A 19,043-nucleotide genomic window follows, 5' to 3' on the forward strand; every position below is an offset into this window, starting at 1 on the left:
TGTTAGGCTAAAGAAAAGAGTGAAGTGGAGGGTTTCCCTAACCCTTCCCAATGAGGACTTGACATTTGCCCAACTCCCATGAAATTGAGAGGGAAAAGATTGAGAGGAGTAAGGGAGTGAAAAGTGACAGCCCTAGAGTGGAAAAATGAGAGGTTGTGAGGAGTGATGTGAGGGAGTTGTCACGACCCCATTCTAACTCTTGTAACTTTTCTTTCTTCTCTAGTTATTTTGATAATGGTGCAGGTATTCTTGGAAGCAAACCGAATGATGAGCCTCAAACTTTGAGAGTTCATGAGGTAGTTAAAGGCTTCCCGAAGGAGCAAATGGGCTCCAAAGTTGAAAATCATGGTAAAGGAAATACTTTGTGTGCAATTCAAGGTAAAATAGCTAAACTTGACACTTTGAATGATGTGATTGATCATGTTGTTAAATTGAGTGTGAATGATAGCTTGTCCTTACTTGAGCTTAATGAGCCTTTACCTTGTGACAATCTTAGTGAGTCTTCATTGATTGTTGACAATGTAGTTGATATAGGTGGTCCGACACTAGTTGATCCTATTGATGACCATCTTGATTCTTCTTGTGAGATCAATTTGTGTCCACCTAGTGTTGACCCATATGATTTGTATGTTAGTATATTATCACGTGATATGATAGCTCATCCACTAGTTGATCCTAGCGATGACCGAATTGATTCTTCTAGCAAGATCAATTTGTGTTCAACTAGTGTGTACTTGTTTTGATCAATTTGCTTGCCACGATAATCCACTATTTGAGGACCTTTGTGACGTGCTTAATGAACGTCAATGTAGTGATGATATTGATGTAATTGATCATGTGAATAGTAACATTTATAAAAATGCTTTGGTAGATGACCTTTGTCTTTTTGAGAATAGGATTGCATACTTTGACTCTTTGTTGTTCATTGAATCTTTTTCCCTTAAAGATAATGTCTTATGTGAAGTTGACATGACTTGTGGAAATAATGTGCCTAGTGGGATGTATGGTAATGTTGAGCATTTAGTTTCCTTTGGAGGTTATAATGTGTTTTGTAACCCACTATAGGATGAAAATGAGCTTAATCTTGATGACAAGCATGGGGTGGGTGAAGTTCTTGACACCATCCCCGGTGACGAAGGATCCTTCTTGAGGGTTTGTAACCCACTTGATGGACCAACGTCGAATTTGGAAAAGGCTTCCGGAAATAATGAGTGCTTTTTAAAGAAGGGGAGCAATTTGAAGGGATAAAAGCACACTTCTTGGAAGGACTATGCTAGATCGTCTAACCTAAAGGGTGGGGAGATGCTACTCTTAGTTTGGCATAGGTTCAAAGATCCATTTGATGCTTGGCTATATCATAAGAGTGAGCCGTTTAGTGTGTTGATTGCATGCTATGCTCACTTTAGGTATTATCATTTTCCATATAATGATTACCTTTGTATGTTGTGCGAGGATGTGTACTCATACTCTTCTACGTTTTTGCAAGGTTCGGATTCGAGGATGAATCCTTTTGAAAAAGGGAGGATGATATAATCCTAGATGGCATAAAGGGCACAAAGATGCTTGGAAGGACATGAGACGTTTGGATGATGGCTTGGGAAGAGATTGTGGTGACTTCTACGGCAAGTGGCTAAAAGCGCAAAGGGCTAAAAGTACAAATTATGGCTATACAATGCAAATCAAGACAAACCGGGCTACAATTTCAAGACAATTGGTGTTTGCAAGATGAAGATTTCCACATGAGGGTTATTTTTGAAATTCCCAAAGAAGACTATCAACAAAACAAGGCCCTTGCCTCATTAATGACATTTTTATAATAACTTAGTCTTCTTTTAGTCTAGGAGTATAAATACTAGACTTAGTTCATGTCATTAGTTAGATTGGATGAATTATGCATTGAATACTCTAAAGGAGTGATAGTTTGTTTGGCTTAATAGCCTTTAGGAGTTAGGATAGTTAATGGTGGATTCCATTGTTGATTTTGAACCTCATTTCCATTGATTTCATGAAGAGTTGTTCATTTGTGGATTTCATTTGAATATCTCTTTCCTTGATTTCAAATAGCTTAGGTTCTATTGATTGAATCCAATTGGAAGGATCTAGGTTTCATATACTTAGGTTTGTCCATAGATTCATTATCATTAGGGTCTAGCTTTTATCCTCTATTTCTCATCCCCTTTTCTTCAATTCTCATCCCAATTTCTTGTTATCCTTTGATTCCACATTTTTTTGATTGATTTGGTGTTTCTCCCAAATCGATTCGTATCAGTGACAAGGGTAGATATCAATTTTTTTGATGATCTTAAAATGCATTCTAAGTGTTGGACTAACATATATCATATGCTTGTGATGATTTTCCATCTCAACATATTATAACATAAATATGTTGCGTGTAAGATCATGTGGAGTTTAATTTCAAGTTGTGAAATGATATGAATTATTTAAATTGGGAGGTTACATTTAAATATTATCTTAAGGTTTGTGAACCTTTATGATAATTTTAAAGTATGTTTGATAGCTGAAAATTGTGAATTTCTATAGATTTTAATAGATCATTATAATGAAAGCACTCTTAATTCTGTTTATATTATTGAGTCTATTTATTTGTGGCGGGGTAGGCTATTGTTAATATTGATTCTATTAAAAGATTTAGAAAATGAATTTAATTCATGCGATGAATTTTGATGAGTTTTCTAAGTGCTTAGTTTGTGTAGAAGCAAAACATAACGAACGGTCTTTTAAGACTGTCACTAGTAGAAAAATAAAATTGGTTGAACCAGTGCATTCGGACTTAGATAATTTCAAGAACACATTGAGTAGAGGTGGAAAGATATGTTACATTTCTTTCGTGGATGTCATGGTGATAAAGAGTTGAAAATCAGCGGATATCAAAGTTGAAGTTCTATACTAGCCCTGTTGTGAGTTGAAAAGGTAAAACATTTTTCTACCTATCAACCTCAAGAGATGAAAAGGTAAAATTATCTTTTACCTAAAACTTCTTAATTAATGTGTGATATATTTTCATGAGTATAAAATTTTATTCTCAAAATAGTGGAGATTAATGAAATGAGAAAAATATTCATCATGATAAATGTGATTTGCATCTTTGAGAATGCCTTAAAAAGAGTGTTTCAAGTGCATATATTAGTCCTGAAATAACTCACATGTTATTATTTGTATATGATGATTTTTATCTCCAATATTGGTAGATGTGCCATTGTGGGGGAAGAAGCTACACTAATTTCTTTACATTGTGACTCACAGGAGGCAATTGAAATTGCTAAGAGTAGTGTGTATAAACAGAAAAAAAAAGCCACATTTGCATTAGACATGATGTTGTCAAGCAATTGTTGAAGCTTAGAATTTGTAAGGTCCGAGATAAATATGTCGGATCCTTCAACCAAAAATTTGGCAAAGAGAATAATTTTTGAAACGTTGCGGGGGATAGTGCTAAAGCCCATGAATTGAGGTAATATGGTGGATACCCGTTTGTGGTCAAACGAATCCATATAGGCTTTCAATATACACTAAATATCCTATCCCTATGACGTGTGGTAGTGTTTTGTAAGGTTGAGTTTTACTCTTAATGTTTCCATAACCCGTTGTGGTGGTGCTATTGAGAAGCACTTAATGGATTCACCATTTGATATGCGAAGGTTGAGCTTATTCTGCTCCTAATGATTCCATAATCTTAAGGTGGGATATTTGAGATAGACTTGATGGAATCACCTACGTGAGTGGAAAGGTGTGGTCGCCTTTTATAAAAGACTTGGGCCGTCTTTCTAGAGCACTCATAAGACCCAAGGTGTCTGCCTGACCATAAAAAGCACTTTGTTAGTATCGCAGAGTTTGCATAAAATTAAGAATATCGTATGTGTTGTGGGGGTTATGTCCATTTAGTTCAAGAGTACTTCACTTCGTGGATATTAGTTGTTGCCTCATTTCACTATGTGTTAAGTCAAATGGAAAGATATTGACACTTAAGTACATGTTTCTTCCTTTTTCCTAGAAATTAATTTCGTATGATTCTTTTTGAGATATTTGGGTGTTTGTAAGATATATACTTATATAATATCTCAATTAAAGAATAAGGATCATCTTTGAATTTTTAATTATATCTACTACTAACATTGGTCAAAAGCAAAATTAATTATATGTCTTATGACCCTTTTTGAGATATTTGGGTGTTTGTAAGATATATACTTATATAATATCTCAATTAAAGAATAAGGATCATCTTTGAATTTTTAATTATATCTACTACTAACATTGGTCAAAAGCAAAATTAATTATATGTCTTATGACCCTAATGATATCCTCATGATGAAGAAAAATGTTTTAATTTGTCTTTAAGACTTCATTACAATGATCTTTATGGCCTTAATTACTCTTAAAGTTTCAGAAATGTTTATCGATAAAAGATAACTATTTTGCTATATATCTGATCTTATGGGATCAATAGATATAGCAAAAAAGACAAAGTAAAATTCTTTCTTCTTCTCCTTCTTTTTTTGAGCAATTGTGTGTTGTGCAAACTCCAAACTTTCAGTCACTAGTGCAAGTGTTGGAAGTGCTGTGGAACCTTTCTGGGCTAAACGATTTGCACCACAGTTGATCCGAAATCGCTTTCAAGATAGTGGCTTGTCACGACGCAGCGTTTATCCGATAAGTTAATTCTATCATTTTATTCATTTTACTGAATAATATTGTTAATATTTCCAACAGGGCAAACATTAAAGATCAGCGATTTGAGGGGCAAAAATTAAAGACCACCCAAAGATAGGGGCATTCGTGCGAATGACTCGGATAACTCTTCTCACAATTCTCTTCGGGCTTCAGTTTATTTTGTATTTTTCATTGGCTCAATAAATATTGATTATAAATTCTGTTTTGGCTTCATTTTATCTTGCATATCAATTAAGAAGTAATTGACACTTGTACTTCTTTAGTGATTTATCGTCTTATTACAGAGTAAGAAAAATAATTAATTAGGAGGAGCAATGTGTAAATACAATACGTTCTACGTGCAAATAAAAATAAATGAAATATTGCATTGAAGAAAGATGGAACGGAAAAAATTAGTTGTACCGGATATCTATATTAAATTATATTACTTTATCATGATTAATTAATTCGATAAGATGAAACTATATGATAATTTAATCATAAAGGTATTATACAAACACATATCATGCATCAATTAATCTTACATAGACAACCAATACAAATTTTCTTTATTGGAACAGTGTTATGCGTTACAATGAATAGCTGGTCTCATGCGAATTGGAAGAACTCATTGTTGACATCACATAAAGCTATAAATTTAGAAAAATAATAATCACAAAAACAATATTTAAAGACCGACACAAGGAGGAACACTCCGTCCAAAAACGCAGTTATATATATTCAAGGTGTGTGACTTTTTACATTAAAAATTAACATTATTAAGTGAAAATTATTATTTTTCACGTTATTTTTGAATTACGGAAATACATGCACAATTCAAAAATGTTTTAAAAAGGAATAATCCCATAACTAGCTAGGTTCAAAATCATAACTTGTCATTAAATAAAGCACTAATACAACATGCAGAAATGGAAACTTGAGAAGTTATTACAGGGTTGATAAGGAAAATTAGATGCACACACTACAAAAAACATGTTTTATCCAGAAACTAAAGCAGCAACATTATTGCAATTTACAAACCTATTTTAATAAATTAGATTCAATCTGCTTGTTGCTTGTCAAACTCTTGCTATTTATATAGATCAAAGTAAATATGATCATATTAACTTCTGTGATTGGTCATGTCCACTTGGACTTGTTGAGGGAGAAGAGAGTATTTGATATTAAGGGTCTCAAAGATCTTCTTCAACTCAAGGATGAGCTCAGTGATCCTGTGGCTTCTATCCCCATAGTTCTGATGGTTAATGGTATGTTGAACACATAGCATCATTCCCATTGTGTGCACATTCCATATTCCTTTCACTATCACTGAGTGTTTTGGATTCCAATACTTTGGCTTGCTCTCGAGGTACCTATATATATATTTTCCATCAAACACATAATCATATATATGTTGATTTGATATATAAATGAAACCCACAAAATAAAAAATAAAAAAGAAAAGAATTTGTAATGGTCCTAGATCATGGTGCTAGCTTCTCTCTGCTATCCCTACCATTGAATTGTAAGTATCGAGATAAGTTTGGATGTTTGATTAAATATAAACTAGTTTGTTCAGGCAGTCACAAACTTGCTACAACTAAAAATGGAATTTAGTTTCTCACTGACAACATCTTAACGCTGGGAATTTGAATCACTCTAGTCCGGGATCGAGAAAACATATAGAGGTAGTTAACATCTGGTGACGTAAAATCTAATTATAAGTAATTGTCATAAGAGATAGGATTAGTTAAAGAACCCATATTTTGACACAGAACATAGATATATAAGTAAACAATCACTCAAATTGCGCTGCAAATGTGTGGCCTAGTGATTAATGAATTGGGCGGAGAACCATGAGGTCTTGGGCTCAAATTCTAGCGAAAGCAAAAAAAAACTATGTGATTTCTTCTCATCTGTGTGAGCCTTGGTGAAAATAGTTACCCGATATCTATGCTGGTGAGAAGTAACATATATCAGGTGAAAAGTTGAAATAATTGAAAAGTAATTATTAATTAAAGAAAGGGAGGGGGAGGGGGGTTGGATCGCAAGAGTACTTACAGTTGAATGGCCTTTTTGAGGGCAATAATGGTGTCCATAGAAGTGTTGGTATCAATATCAAAGGAAATGGTGTCGCACATTTCAGGGCTTCTATAGAAGTTACTTATTGGCTTTGTGATCAACACTGCATTCGGGTAATATATTTTCTCATTGTCATAACGGAGAAATACTGTCGTCAATATATTCATCTCTTCAACTATCATCTGCATATATACAATAGACATATTTAGAGCTTGAAAGGACCAAATCCATGTGAGTAAAATTGATATTATTAGTAAATTGGTAAATATACCTGAACTCCATCGATAACACAACGATCACCAATGTCGAAAGGATGGACGACAAAGACGAAGATAATGGATTCGAAGATAGTCTTGCAAGTGTTTTGGAAAGCAAATCCCAGAAGGACAAGTTGGGAGAGAAGGAGAGCAAGTATTTGAGTGGACAATAGCCCCATCACTAAAAGTGAAATCACAAGTATAACAAAACTGACTATCCCACTTGCTAACTTGTGAAGCTGTTGCACTGCCGTCTTTGTGTCATTCAATGAGTGTGCCAAGTACTTCCTCTCATAGTATGCACGTACCTGCAGTTATCCAACAACAAAAATCCAAGAATTTAGCAGATGTTTATGGTAAAGAAATAAAGATTGTCCTAACTCAATCTCAAAAACTAGCTCATGAGAGAAGACTTTCCCAAAATCATAAAAGAAGATCACTCATTCATTTATCATGGGCCTAACATTGGAAACAAGAATAGAGATGAACCATGCTCTGATACCATGTAAAAGAAAAGGATCTTGGGCCTAAATCAACCTCAAAAACTAAATCATGAGGGATGGGTTGCCCAAGACCATATAAGGGATTGGTCATCCCTATGTGAGACTCTTATACAGTTTATTAGCAATGTAAAAAAAAATTATACTATCACAAAAATAATTTCGTAAAGAATATATTCTTGAAATTAAAATAATATTTAGTTAATAAACATAAAATATTATCTCAAAAGAAGTGGGGAGGATTGGCGATGAAGGGGTGTGGGGATCGTAGGGAATGGTGGGATGGGATAAGATAAGGGTGTCAAGTGGGCCGGGCCAGCCCGGACCCGGTAAACCCGGCCCACCACCGGCTCGGCCCAAGCTCACTAAGAGGTGTAAGGGGCTGGGCTAGGTGGGTTTTATTAGGGGGCTGGGCCGGACAAGGTGGACAGCCCACCAGCCCGGCCCACCAGCAGCCCGGGTGATGGCCCGCCGGTGCCCGGCCCGGCCCACTTCAAAAAACAAAAAGTACTACATTTATTACTAATAATAAGTATTTTAAAAACATTGTATCCCAATAAAATAGCTGTAGCTATAATTGTGGGATTCTTAAAATTTTGGAAGCAAATATATGAAATATTTATTAATTATTCAAACCATTGTTAGAATCTTACTTTAGTTAATTAAAACTTAACCATTAATTTTAACTCATGTAATGTGTCTCTTATTCAAGTAAGAACTTGGGGAAAATGGAGACAATGAAAATGGAGAGGAGTCGGATCCGTTAATATTTAATTGCTACTAAATGAAAACTAATTAGCTCTCCTTTTTTAAAAAAAAATTAGTGGTCACTGGTCAGCTGAGCCCCACAAAATTAATAAAGTGGGCAGTGACCTTTTCCAACATTTGAAAACTAATTAAAACTAATCCTACACAAGCAGCAACTCCAAGATAAATTTCTGCAAGGAGGGACAAACATTGATCAGTGCCCAAAAGCAACAAGATATTATAAGAGGCTGACAAAATCAGTGAAATGACAAGCCTCTGAAATTGCTGATGCGTGAAATAAATCAAATACCCCTTTTAAGTTACTATCTTGCTGTTGGCTTACACAAGTTCAAAAATATTTCAATAGGTTATACAGTATATAATAATATAAACTATTAGTTATATATATATATATATATATATATATATATATATATATATATTAATAAATTCTTATTAGTTTCAAATATTTTATATATAATAATAATTAAATATTTTTTAGCGTATTGAAATGTCTCCGCCGATGATGGAGGTGTGACAATCTGCACATGACATTAGGACTTGAGATCAGATGAGATAATTAAATTAAGAACTTTGGTTTAGTATCAAAACTCATGTGCATTGTTCCCATTTAGTTCCCATTTAGATGAGTAGGAAATTTAGAGAAAGAGGAGAGTAGGGAATTGTGAGATAATATGGAGAGGAATAAATGGTATTTATAGATTGAAAATACGGCCAAAGTATAATTTAAGGAACTTGATGGTTAAAATAAAGTTGACAACAACTAGATTTTAAAGTATCAAACTTAATAAATTTTAGTATTAATTTTTTTTAAAAAAATAATTAAAATCCGGCTCGGCCCACTCACTAAAACCCGGCCCGGCCCACTAATGAGCCCGGTTATCCAGAGGTGTAGCCCCTATCCGAGGTGGGCTGGGCCGGACACCCTTTCCCTCTCCAAGCCCGGCCCCTTAACTTACGACCCGGCCCCTTGTGGCCCACGTTAAAATGGCCCGGCCCGACCCACTTGACACCCATAGGATAAGATAGACAAGGATATTCTTCATGCATTGGAATATCCCATGAGATTATTTTATCTTATTTTCTATGTGAGAAAACTTATCCCACCATTTATCCTGAGACTAGATTATACTCATTACCAAACGCAAGATAAAATAATCCCATGAATATTCCGAAATTATTATTCTCATCCCACCAACTACAAACGAACAGTGATCTATAGTAAAGTGAATAATAATTACCACCCAATTTCTGAAGGCAGACTTGGTGATCCTTCCGGTCTCTACAGCTCCTTCAAAGAGTGGGAATATGGTGTTTATCTCTACTCTATTCAAAAACCTCATTAGGTCTTCCTCCTCAATATACCTTCACAAAATAAGACAAAAGCCAATTACCATATGTTATACAACTCATTAATTATATCATATTACATCCAATATGTATATGTACTCCATATAAGTACAAGGACGTTTATCAATATACTATATTTTGTTCAAACTTAAATAGAGTTGAGAGAGCGACCCATGCTGAGATTTTGACCCTAAAATTTTATACATTTAAATTAAATTTGTGGAATGTACCCCACTTGGTGTGAAAGAATGATGAGAACATTGTTCAAATTATACCATATATTATACTAGCAGTTGTCAACTTCAACTTCTTAGTATTTGCTATTGTCACTCACTAGTCACTATCAAGGAGTACCTGACAAATTAAAATCAGTTTCTTTCAATAACTCCTTGAATTCTACTATTTATTCTCTCTCGATTTATGTGATATTATTGGTTTTGTGTGGAGTCTAATTACGTACTCAACTTGACCTTTCTATTGTGGAGTAGTATTTGTGGACAATATTAAAATAGTTATTGAGAAATTAGTATATGAATATATAGATAATTAATATATTATCCAAATTCAAATCTTAAATAAACTATTTTTTTTAATAAAAAAATTATTCAACTTAAGGAGTATAAAATAAGAAACTAGTACAAAGGTAATATGGCATGTTTTTCAAAATTTAAATTCCTTTAGATAATAAGGAAATTTTGAAGTTTAATGTGATATTCTCTTAATTAGACTAAAAGCTATATACCAGTTATATAATACACCTGAAGAAACATCTTAAACTTCGTCTAGTGAACATATTTTGAGTTAGAAAGAAGTTGGTTAAAACATAACATTAATGAGGGCGAAAATTATGCTTGGATTGTGACCATATTCATCTCCCCGCTAATCACTATACGTTATAGAATTTTTGTTTGAAGGGAGAAAATGAAATTATCGAATCACAGGTGACTTGCTTTGGCCTTAGCTAAAAGGTGTCCATTCAATCTTTGGTATGTTTAACAAAAATACGAAATTATTTTTAGAAACACGGGAAGTTTGAAGGTTTTAGCTAGACAACTAAAAATATTTACGCTCACCTAGCTATAATCTTTTATAATTGGTAAGTGTATAGTCAATATATAACAAGTATATATAATCGAATAATTAGTGTATAATATATACATACTGATTATCTTTACAGATTTATACTGGGTAAATTCTGTAAAGAAAATAAAAGTTAAGATTATTTACTTAAATGGGCCACTTTAGGCTGTTCTGTGTATTTATAGTGTTTTGGTTCAAAAAATATTTTAAAATAATCTGAAAAATATATATATTTCTTAAAAAGTAGTATACAATAGTATGTAAAAGTTAACCTTCAATGATTGATTGATTATTGTCGTGTGTGTGCGCGACACAAAATCTCTGTAAAGGAGGAGAAGACTTACTTGGCACCATGATTGGCCACATTCTTGAAGATCTTTCTGGAACAATTTCTAGCCTCCATTTCACTAGTAATCTCAGTTGCAGTGTTCCCAAACTCATCCACACTCTTAGAAATTGTTGACAACCCAAAGAACCTTACATAATTAGCCAATCTCTTCACACTCCATGCTGATGACTTGCTTTGCATGCTCAGCTTCTTTAGCTTCGACAATTTCCTCAATTCTTTCAAATTATGCCTTTCTTTGACATCAACTGGCGGACCGGAAAGTGCGTCTAGAACATAGTAATGGAACACACTTTCCTTCATACGATCAGAGTAAGTCGCAACGAAAAAGGAGGAGGCTAAAACTTTGACCAGAATGATCTTAACGGGCCAGATCGTTGCAGCAATGAGTAAGGCCAGTAAAGCTTCGCGTAATTTTGTTAGCATCTTGTTTTGTTTGTTGAGCTTTGAGTTGAACAAGAAATTCAATGACAAAAGGACAAGACCTAACCAAACACAATTTTGGAATCTTTTTCTAAGACCATAGACAAAATATAAGACCTTTTCCCGAAGCATGAAGTTTCTCTCAATGAGGAAGACTAGGAATCGAATGACCAAACTTGAAATAAGGTGACCACTGAAAATGACAAGAATCAGCATGCACCATTTCCACAAGTCAAGCCCCCATAAGGGATTTTCCCTAAGAGGTGAAATTGTGAGAGCACATATTACACAAGATGTTGTGAGTAACAAAAGTAACCATTCAAACAAAAGCCTAAAAGGGATTTTTCTCCTTTTCTTTTTGCACTCTTCTTTAGTCCCAAATATTCCTTCTTGATCATCTTTTCCATGTGCTTGATCATATTCATCATCACTATCTTCATCCTTTTCACACGAGGGCTTTAACGACTCATCAGATTCGTCGTCTGAATTGATAGTGTTTTGGAAGATCGGAACTCTACTATTGAACTCAAAGACTCGAGCTTTTGGTTTTGAGAAAGTAAGGCGACGTATTGTTTGAAATTTTGAAGGATTTTGGGTAAGTTTTGTTTCTGCCATGTTGTTAGCATCACCGGTACTCTTCGTGTGATCTTGTTCGTCCATGAACTGAATCACATGATCAGAGGCTGGTAATTTCTCCATTTTTTGTTTTTTGGAGCTACTTGGTTAAATTTCATCAACCTATCAATTGTCCTTATATAGAATGTGAATGTGTCATCAAATATCAAGGTGATGTTTGGTTGAAGATATGGAGAAGCTAATCGGCTCGTGAAATCGTACATTATTTTATATAATGTTTGATTTCATTTTTACTTTCCAAAATAAAACACATGCTTCATTACACTGTTGGGTTTTAATTTTCTTTTCCTCATAATTAATACCTGATCTAGGATTTAATATTATGAGTTTAATCAATAAGGTTCTTAGCATTGAATTTATTGTTTTTTTTTTAAAAAAATTATGGGTACATATTTAGTATTTTGTACAAATTTCTTAAAATTTTACACATAAATCAGTGTACAGCGTCGAAGGTACTAGGTACATTCAAACCCGACACCAGTACTCTGCATCTGCCTCTGCTAATACATGCATAAGTTATTTAGCAATTTATGCAGGATAAAATATGGAATGAAAATGCGGATATATTATTAAAGATGAACCTTGGACCTAACTCAACTTCAAAAACTAGCTTAAGTAGTGATGATCACTCACGCCATATAAAAGAGACCATCACTTATATAGCCGATGTGAGACTTTTCACACAACCGCACACGCAATGCTGACATCTGAAGCATGAATAATTTAATATTGGGCCCAACATTGGAATATGAGAATTCAAATGGGTTCTACTATGATACCATGTTTAAAAAATGGACTTTGAGCCTAACTCGATCCAAAAATTTAACGTAAGAAATAATCATTGCCTACATATTAGAAAAATCACCCATCCGATCCCTTATATATGATCGATTTGGGACTCTCCACAGATATTGCCAATATATGACTTAAAGCTATTAAATGATCCAAATATCCGTTCATGCAAACCAATATTATGTTATGTCAAGAAGATAAAAACTTATATTAAACTAATACATGCATTATTAATCTCTGCATAGCATATTACTTACTTGCCCAAACGACTCTTAAACGAAATTACGAAACTCATCAAGTATAATCAATAATGTTGTTCACGTCCAACTCCAACCAAGTGTCACATGTGGTACAAATTACAGTGGCATTGGGCCCCATATATTGCAGGCGCATTAGCTTCTCTCATAACCCAACAGTGACGCTGTGACGGTAAGAACATTCGATATTTCGAATTTCAATAGATGGATACTTCGATTTCAATTAGGGGTAATTATTTTGCGGTCTTTTTATAAATTTATTTATAATTTAAATATTTTTGTTTAATTATCTATTATAAACATAAAAATTGAAAATATCACATAAATAGATCTTTGCTGTCTATTCAAATCGCACAGACTATAGTCAATCATTCAGATATTGATTTATTTAATATTATAATTGGAAGTGGTTGGACTATGTTTCTTTCATATTAATAGGACTTCAGTTCATACAGACTATTGCAAGAAATGCGTGTCATAAGGCAATTGGTAGTAGATGTAAACCTCCCTGCATTAATTTCCTTCTCCATTATTTTGTGTGTACTAATGTGAGCGCGGCATGCCCCTAATAATAATAATAATTCAAATAAACGAGAGTCGTGGTAGCACCCATCCAATATAAAACTGGTTAATTTAAGATTACTCTTATCTTTATACAAATATCTTTAAAATGAGAAACCTTATCGAGAAGGATAAATTAAATAACGATCTCAACTTATTCAGAATTAACTCGTGGCTAACATTATAGTAGTGCAATAAAATTGGGACCCGTATACCTCCAGGTGCATTGGCTTATCTCTTCATCCTACAGTTCTATGGGACACATACATCTTTGCTAAGAAACCATTACAAATATCAATTAATTACATGCAGTTAGGTGAAGAGTTGAGTTTGAAAACTCAATAATGATAAGTTTGCATATTTGATAAGTACTTAATTTGGTATATAAAAAATGATACGATTTTCTTTTTATATCAACGGTGCATCGGGTGAGTATGAATACTACTAGTTTAGAATTAAAGTGTGGCTGATATTATTGTAGTACAATAACATTGGATCCGTATATTGCATGTGCATTAGCCTATCTCTTCAACCTACAGTTATGAAGGACAAATAGACCATACGAGACGGATATCTCGATTTCAATTCACACATTTTTATAGTTTAATTTGAAAATTTGATTAGATTCAGAGGTGGACCAACGCGCTGAGGTGAGGCCCTCACTGCGAGGGTGCTGTGCATGGGACCCGTTTCAGTATATACTAGCAATACATGCCCGTGTGATGCACGGGCCGAACATATCTATTCATTTTAATTAGCCAGTCCTTAAAGTTTGTATTTTGAAAATAAGTTATTATATATAACAACATATACAAAATGTATTTTATGTACCATCACTTTAGTTATAATTATAAAATAGAGTTGATGAAATTAAGTCTTTGAGATGGAGAGAGTCGGACTTTTTTCTCATTATCATGACAATGAAAGTTGTTCATCGATGTGAAAAAGAAAATAGTAAGAATATGAGGGAAAATTAATATTTTGATTCTAAATTTTTTCTTTTAAATTCTTTAATATCTTATATGTATACCGACAGGTTGATATCCATTTCAATTAAGTAACTGTTCAGATCCAAACATAAAAACCATTGTTGTATATATTGAATTTTTTAAAAGCAAAACTAATAAAATATTTTTATTAAATTAATTAAAAAATATATTATAATTTTTTATATTAACAATTATAGATAAAACAAATTGTTACAAAGAATCAAAATTAGAAAGATATATGTTATATCATAAATCACCAAATTTTAATTCTAAAATGAAAATATAAAGTAATACATTTTATAAATGTAAAGAAACAATAATCAGAGACTGCAAAGGAGAGTAAATAAGTAAAGTATTGACAAAGAAGGAAAACGGGGATAAAAGCCATTCCCTCCCTTCAATTTTACTTGTCGACGTTAACATGTCAAAGAAAAAAAAAATTCTTCTTCTTATTTTACCCTTCACATTAATTACTCATTTTCAAATCATTTTCTGAGGCTATTGAGACTATACATCAATAAATATAGATATTATCATAAAATATATACTTCGTTTATTAATTCTCAAAGAACATGAAAGTCAAAAGTGAACAAGTTATGTGTAGGAAAATTAAAATAACTTTTGGTCCAAATTTGCATTGCTATTGTTCGTCCTCTTTTCACGTTTAAAGTATTGATAAAGAAAGAAAACGGAGATAAAAGTCACTCCCTTTGTTTACTTTTACTTGTCCACGTTAACATATCAAGAGAAAGAAACCAATATGGTAATTATTATTAGTACGAAACTTCAATTATGTTGATTGTGTATGAAGATAACGACTACGCATATATTATAGGCGTACATATTTGTATACATGTCATCCTTTTTCTTGTATTTCTTTAATCACGGGGACCATCAAGCTAGGCAACGCAAGAAGAGTGGGGAGAATCATGCAGAAGGGGCTAGCCATTAATTTCCATGGAATTAATGAGTGAATATTTGTGTGTTCTTATTATTAATTTTACCCTTCACATTAATTACTCATTTTCAAATTATTTTCGAAAGCTATTGAGACTTACACCAATAAATATGAATATTATGGTAAAATATATACTCTCTCTGTCCCATATTACTTGCCACTTTTCCTTTTGCACGCCCTTAAGAAATAAGAAATAAAAGATGTATTTTACTATCTTACCCTTATCTCTCTCCAACAAATACATTCTAATCAAAATTGACTATTTTCAAGAACATTTATTACTAAGGGTAAGATGGGAAAGATCTGATTAATTTTATCTTGTAATTTTATCTTGGTTTTGTAAATGAACAAGTAATTTGGACATATATTTTTAGTAATGTGGCCAAGTAATATTAGATAAAGAGGATAAGATGTGAAAGATTTAATTAATTTTATCTTGGTTCTGTAAATGAACAAGTAATTTGGACATATATTTTTAGTAATGTTGAGTACTTCATTTATGAACAAGTAAAAGTGCACAGAGGAAATAAATATGTGTCGGAGAATTAAAATTGAAGTGACTACTTGTATACATGAGCAGAGAATAAATATTCAGTACTTCACGTGGGATAAAAAAGTAATTTAGTAATGTCGCCAAGTAATATGGGGATGGAAGGAGTACTTCATTTATTAATTCTTAAAGAACTTGAAAAGTCAAAAGTCAACAAGTATAAGTGCACAGAGGAAATAAATGTGTCAGAGAATTAAATTTGAAATGCATACGTGTATACACTACTAAAAAAAAAGGGTGTTTTCGACCAAAATATTTCGACCACATTTTTGGTCGAAAAAAAATCGACCACGCGTGGTCGAAAAATCAAGAATTTAATTTTTATTTTATTTTCAGTAGGATTTCGACCACACGGGGTCGATTTTTTAAAATGAAAATAAAATTTCGACCACGTGTGGTCGAAATTAATTTTTGTATAAATAATAAATGGGAAAAATTAAATTAAAAAAAAAAAACCAATTTTCGACCACATGTGGTCGAAAATTGGACCACATTTGTATATACACACTTCTTTGCAGATCTGTTCAGCACCACACTTGACCACATTTTTATTTTTTCTTTCTCTCTCTTTCCTCTCTCCCTCTCCTCTCTCCCTCTCCTCTCTCTACCCACACACACCACCTCTCTCCCTCTCCTCTCTCTACCCACACCACCAGCCCACCGCCCCACCAGCCCAGACCTCAACCCACCGCCTCCGACCACCGCCAGTCCACCGTTGGCGACGCAGGTACGTTTTTTTTTTCCAATGTCATGAACACTTACCAATGCATAATAATCTCATGTTATTAGCTACATTACCTTCTATATTTAGTAGATTTAATAACTTTATTTAGTGTTCAATATTTGTTTTAGGGTTTATTTTATGTAATTTTGTTTTTGGATTTTGAGTTGAAATTGAATGTTATTTTTTGGGTTGTTTTGATCCCTTTTTTTAGAGCTATTTTGATTCTTTATTTATGTGCTATTTATTTATTTTGGAACTGTTTTTGTTAATTTTTTGGACTATTATTTTGGACAGTTTTGAGACTGTTTTTGTTAATTTTTTGGACTGTTTTTTTGGACTGTTTTTTGAGACAGTTTTTGTGGACTGAAATCATCATGTTTTGGTTTTTGTTTTGTCAATAAAAGAAACAGAGATAGACTCCCTTTCTCTGTTCTTGAAGGATATAATTTTCCTCTAGGCAGGTAATGGTGTTTCAAGATTAATCATTAGAAGCTTAACATGTTACTACAAAATATATTTGTGGTCCTATTTCGTTTATCATTGGCATGTTTGCTCTAAACTGTTTTGTAATGTACATAAGCTACACATATATGTTTGGACTTTGGAGCTATATTGCTTGCTATTCATCAAAGTAATATTCCAGCATTTAGAAGTTAGATTACATTATGTAAAACGACTGTGTCAGTTCATGTCAAGTGTGCCTACTATAAAGCTGCTTATTTTGTTTTTGACAGGGTTTTGCACCATCAAAGGCTTCACCTTCCCGTCCCAGGTATCAAACCCGCACGTCTTTAAGGGCAGCCCTTGGTCGGTGTAAGTCTATTACTGTGACACCAAGGTCTCCAGTTCGACATGTTAAGGTACGCTATTGAAACTTTTTCAAACTCCCTTGATAAGTAAGATTGAATTTTCATTCGTATATTGTAGCACCAAGAAGGCGCTAAATATGCAATGGCATATGGATGGGCAGATTCATCTCCTATCGATATGTACAGCCAATTTTTAAAGAATATTCTTCAAGTAGGAGAGTCTATCATCTGAAAGCTTTGTCACATGTGTTCAATTTTCTTAACTTCATTGTGGGAGAAACTCTGTCTACAAGACGTATAAAAAATGTCGAAAGCTTACACCCATATGATTCCCTACAAAAGACACCCAGTCAATATATACTGATAGGATTGTCATCAATGTTCATCTCATAATTTACTCATAATTTACTCATCTCATAGATGTTGCTGATGATGGTGCAGTTGATCCTAAGGAGTATGAAGCTATGAAGCATCAAGTTGCTCAGCTAACAAGAACACTTAATTCCTCGGAGGCTAGGATGTTGGGTATGCAAGCCCAAATTAATAGTTTATGATGGATATGTGTTAAATGGATATGTATATTATCTTTAAGGGTTTGAATGTAGTTTTAGTTCGAATTAGAAGTACTTTTAAGTTTATAATGTTTAAGTGTTTGAATGATGTTTATGATGTTTAAGTGTTTGAATGTAGTTTATGATGTTTAAGTGTTTGAATGTAGTTTTAATTTTAAGTACTTTGAGGTTGAATTTGATTGTTTATAAGTGTTTGAATGGACAATGTTTAAGTGTTTGAACATTGTTTATGGTTGTTGTGTTGCATTGTTGATGAATTGGATGGCTGTTTTGGTTGATGAATTTGACTATTTGGAAATTGGCAGGTGGTCGAAAATCAGCCCAGATATTTCACAATTTCGACCACATGAGGTCGAAATTGTACCCAGAAAAAATCAATTTCGACCACATGTGGTTGGAATTCTGGGCCCAATTTACAATTTCGACCACATGTGGTCGAAATTGAATTTTTATTTTCTTTTTATATTTAAATATAAATAATGTTTTCGACCACACGTAGTCGAAAAAGTTAAATATAATTTAATATAAAAATAATTTTTTTGACCACATGTGGTCGAAAATAATTTTTCCCTTAATTTCGGTAGAATGTGATTTCGACCACATGTGGTCGAAAATTTCGACCACACGTGATCGAATTTTTTTTTCGACCAAGCTGTTATCGACCTACGTGTGTGGTCGAAAAATTGATCGAAATAAAGGCTTTTTCGACCTCGTGTGGTCAAAA

General features: G+C 33.3%; 2 protein-coding genes across 2 annotated transcripts; one reads left to right on the forward strand and one right to left on the reverse strand.

Annotated features, from left to right (window-relative positions):
• Window positions 1-5,520: 5,520 nt before the first annotated feature.
• Window positions 5,521-12,232, reverse strand: LOC132635412 (mechanosensitive ion channel protein 10-like). The gene is made up of 5 exons (XM_060351790.1): window positions 11,047-12,232; window positions 9,514-9,637; window positions 7,019-7,312; window positions 6,727-6,929; window positions 5,521-6,038 (listed from the first exon to the last, which is right to left on the reverse strand). The coding sequence occupies exons 1-5, from the start codon at window positions 12,168-12,170 to the stop codon at window positions 5,789-5,791; spliced, it is 1,995 nt and encodes a 664-aa protein (XP_060207773.1). The 5' UTR covers window positions 12,171-12,232; the 3' UTR covers window positions 5,521-5,788.
• Window positions 12,233-16,291: 4,059 nt separating this feature from the next.
• On the forward strand, window positions 16,292-18,451 carry LOC132637214 (uncharacterized). Its single transcript, XM_060354337.1, has 4 exons — window positions 16,292-16,301; window positions 16,733-16,941; window positions 17,673-17,798; window positions 18,168-18,451. The coding sequence occupies exons 1-4, from the start codon at window positions 16,292-16,294 to the stop codon at window positions 18,213-18,215; spliced, it is 393 nt and encodes a 130-aa protein (XP_060210320.1). The 3' UTR covers window positions 18,216-18,451.
• Window positions 18,452-19,043: the final 592 nt, after the last annotated feature.

The sequence above is a fragment of the Lycium barbarum genome, chromosome 4, assembly GCF_019175385.1.
Source record: "Lycium barbarum isolate Lr01 chromosome 4, ASM1917538v2, whole genome shotgun sequence".
Classification (NCBI taxonomy): Eukaryota; Viridiplantae; Streptophyta; class Magnoliopsida; order Solanales; family Solanaceae; genus Lycium; species Lycium barbarum.

Bases quoted from the DNA above. Each gene is read 5' to 3' on its own strand.
- LOC132635412 (XM_060351790.1), bottom strand. From the start codon at position 12,170: ATGGAGAAATTACCAGCCTCTGATCATGTGATTCAGTTCATGGACGAA. The intron at 9,638-11,046 runs GTAAGTCTTCTC...TATTTTGTGAAG, and splicing joins GTGGCCAATCATGGTGCCAA to GTATATTGAGGAGGAAGACC. The intron at 6,930-7,018 runs GTATATTTACCA...GTATATATGCAG, and splicing joins GTGTTATCGATGGAGTTCAG to ATGATAGTTGAAGAGATGAA.
- LOC132637214 (XM_060354337.1), top strand. The intron at 16,942-17,672 runs GTACGTTTTTTT...TGTTTTTGACAG, and splicing joins GTCCACCGTTGGCGACGCAG to GGTTTTGCACCATCAAAGGC. The intron at 17,799-18,167 runs GTACGCTATTGA...CTCATCTCATAG, and splicing joins CTCCAGTTCGACATGTTAAG to ATGTTGCTGATGATGGTGCA.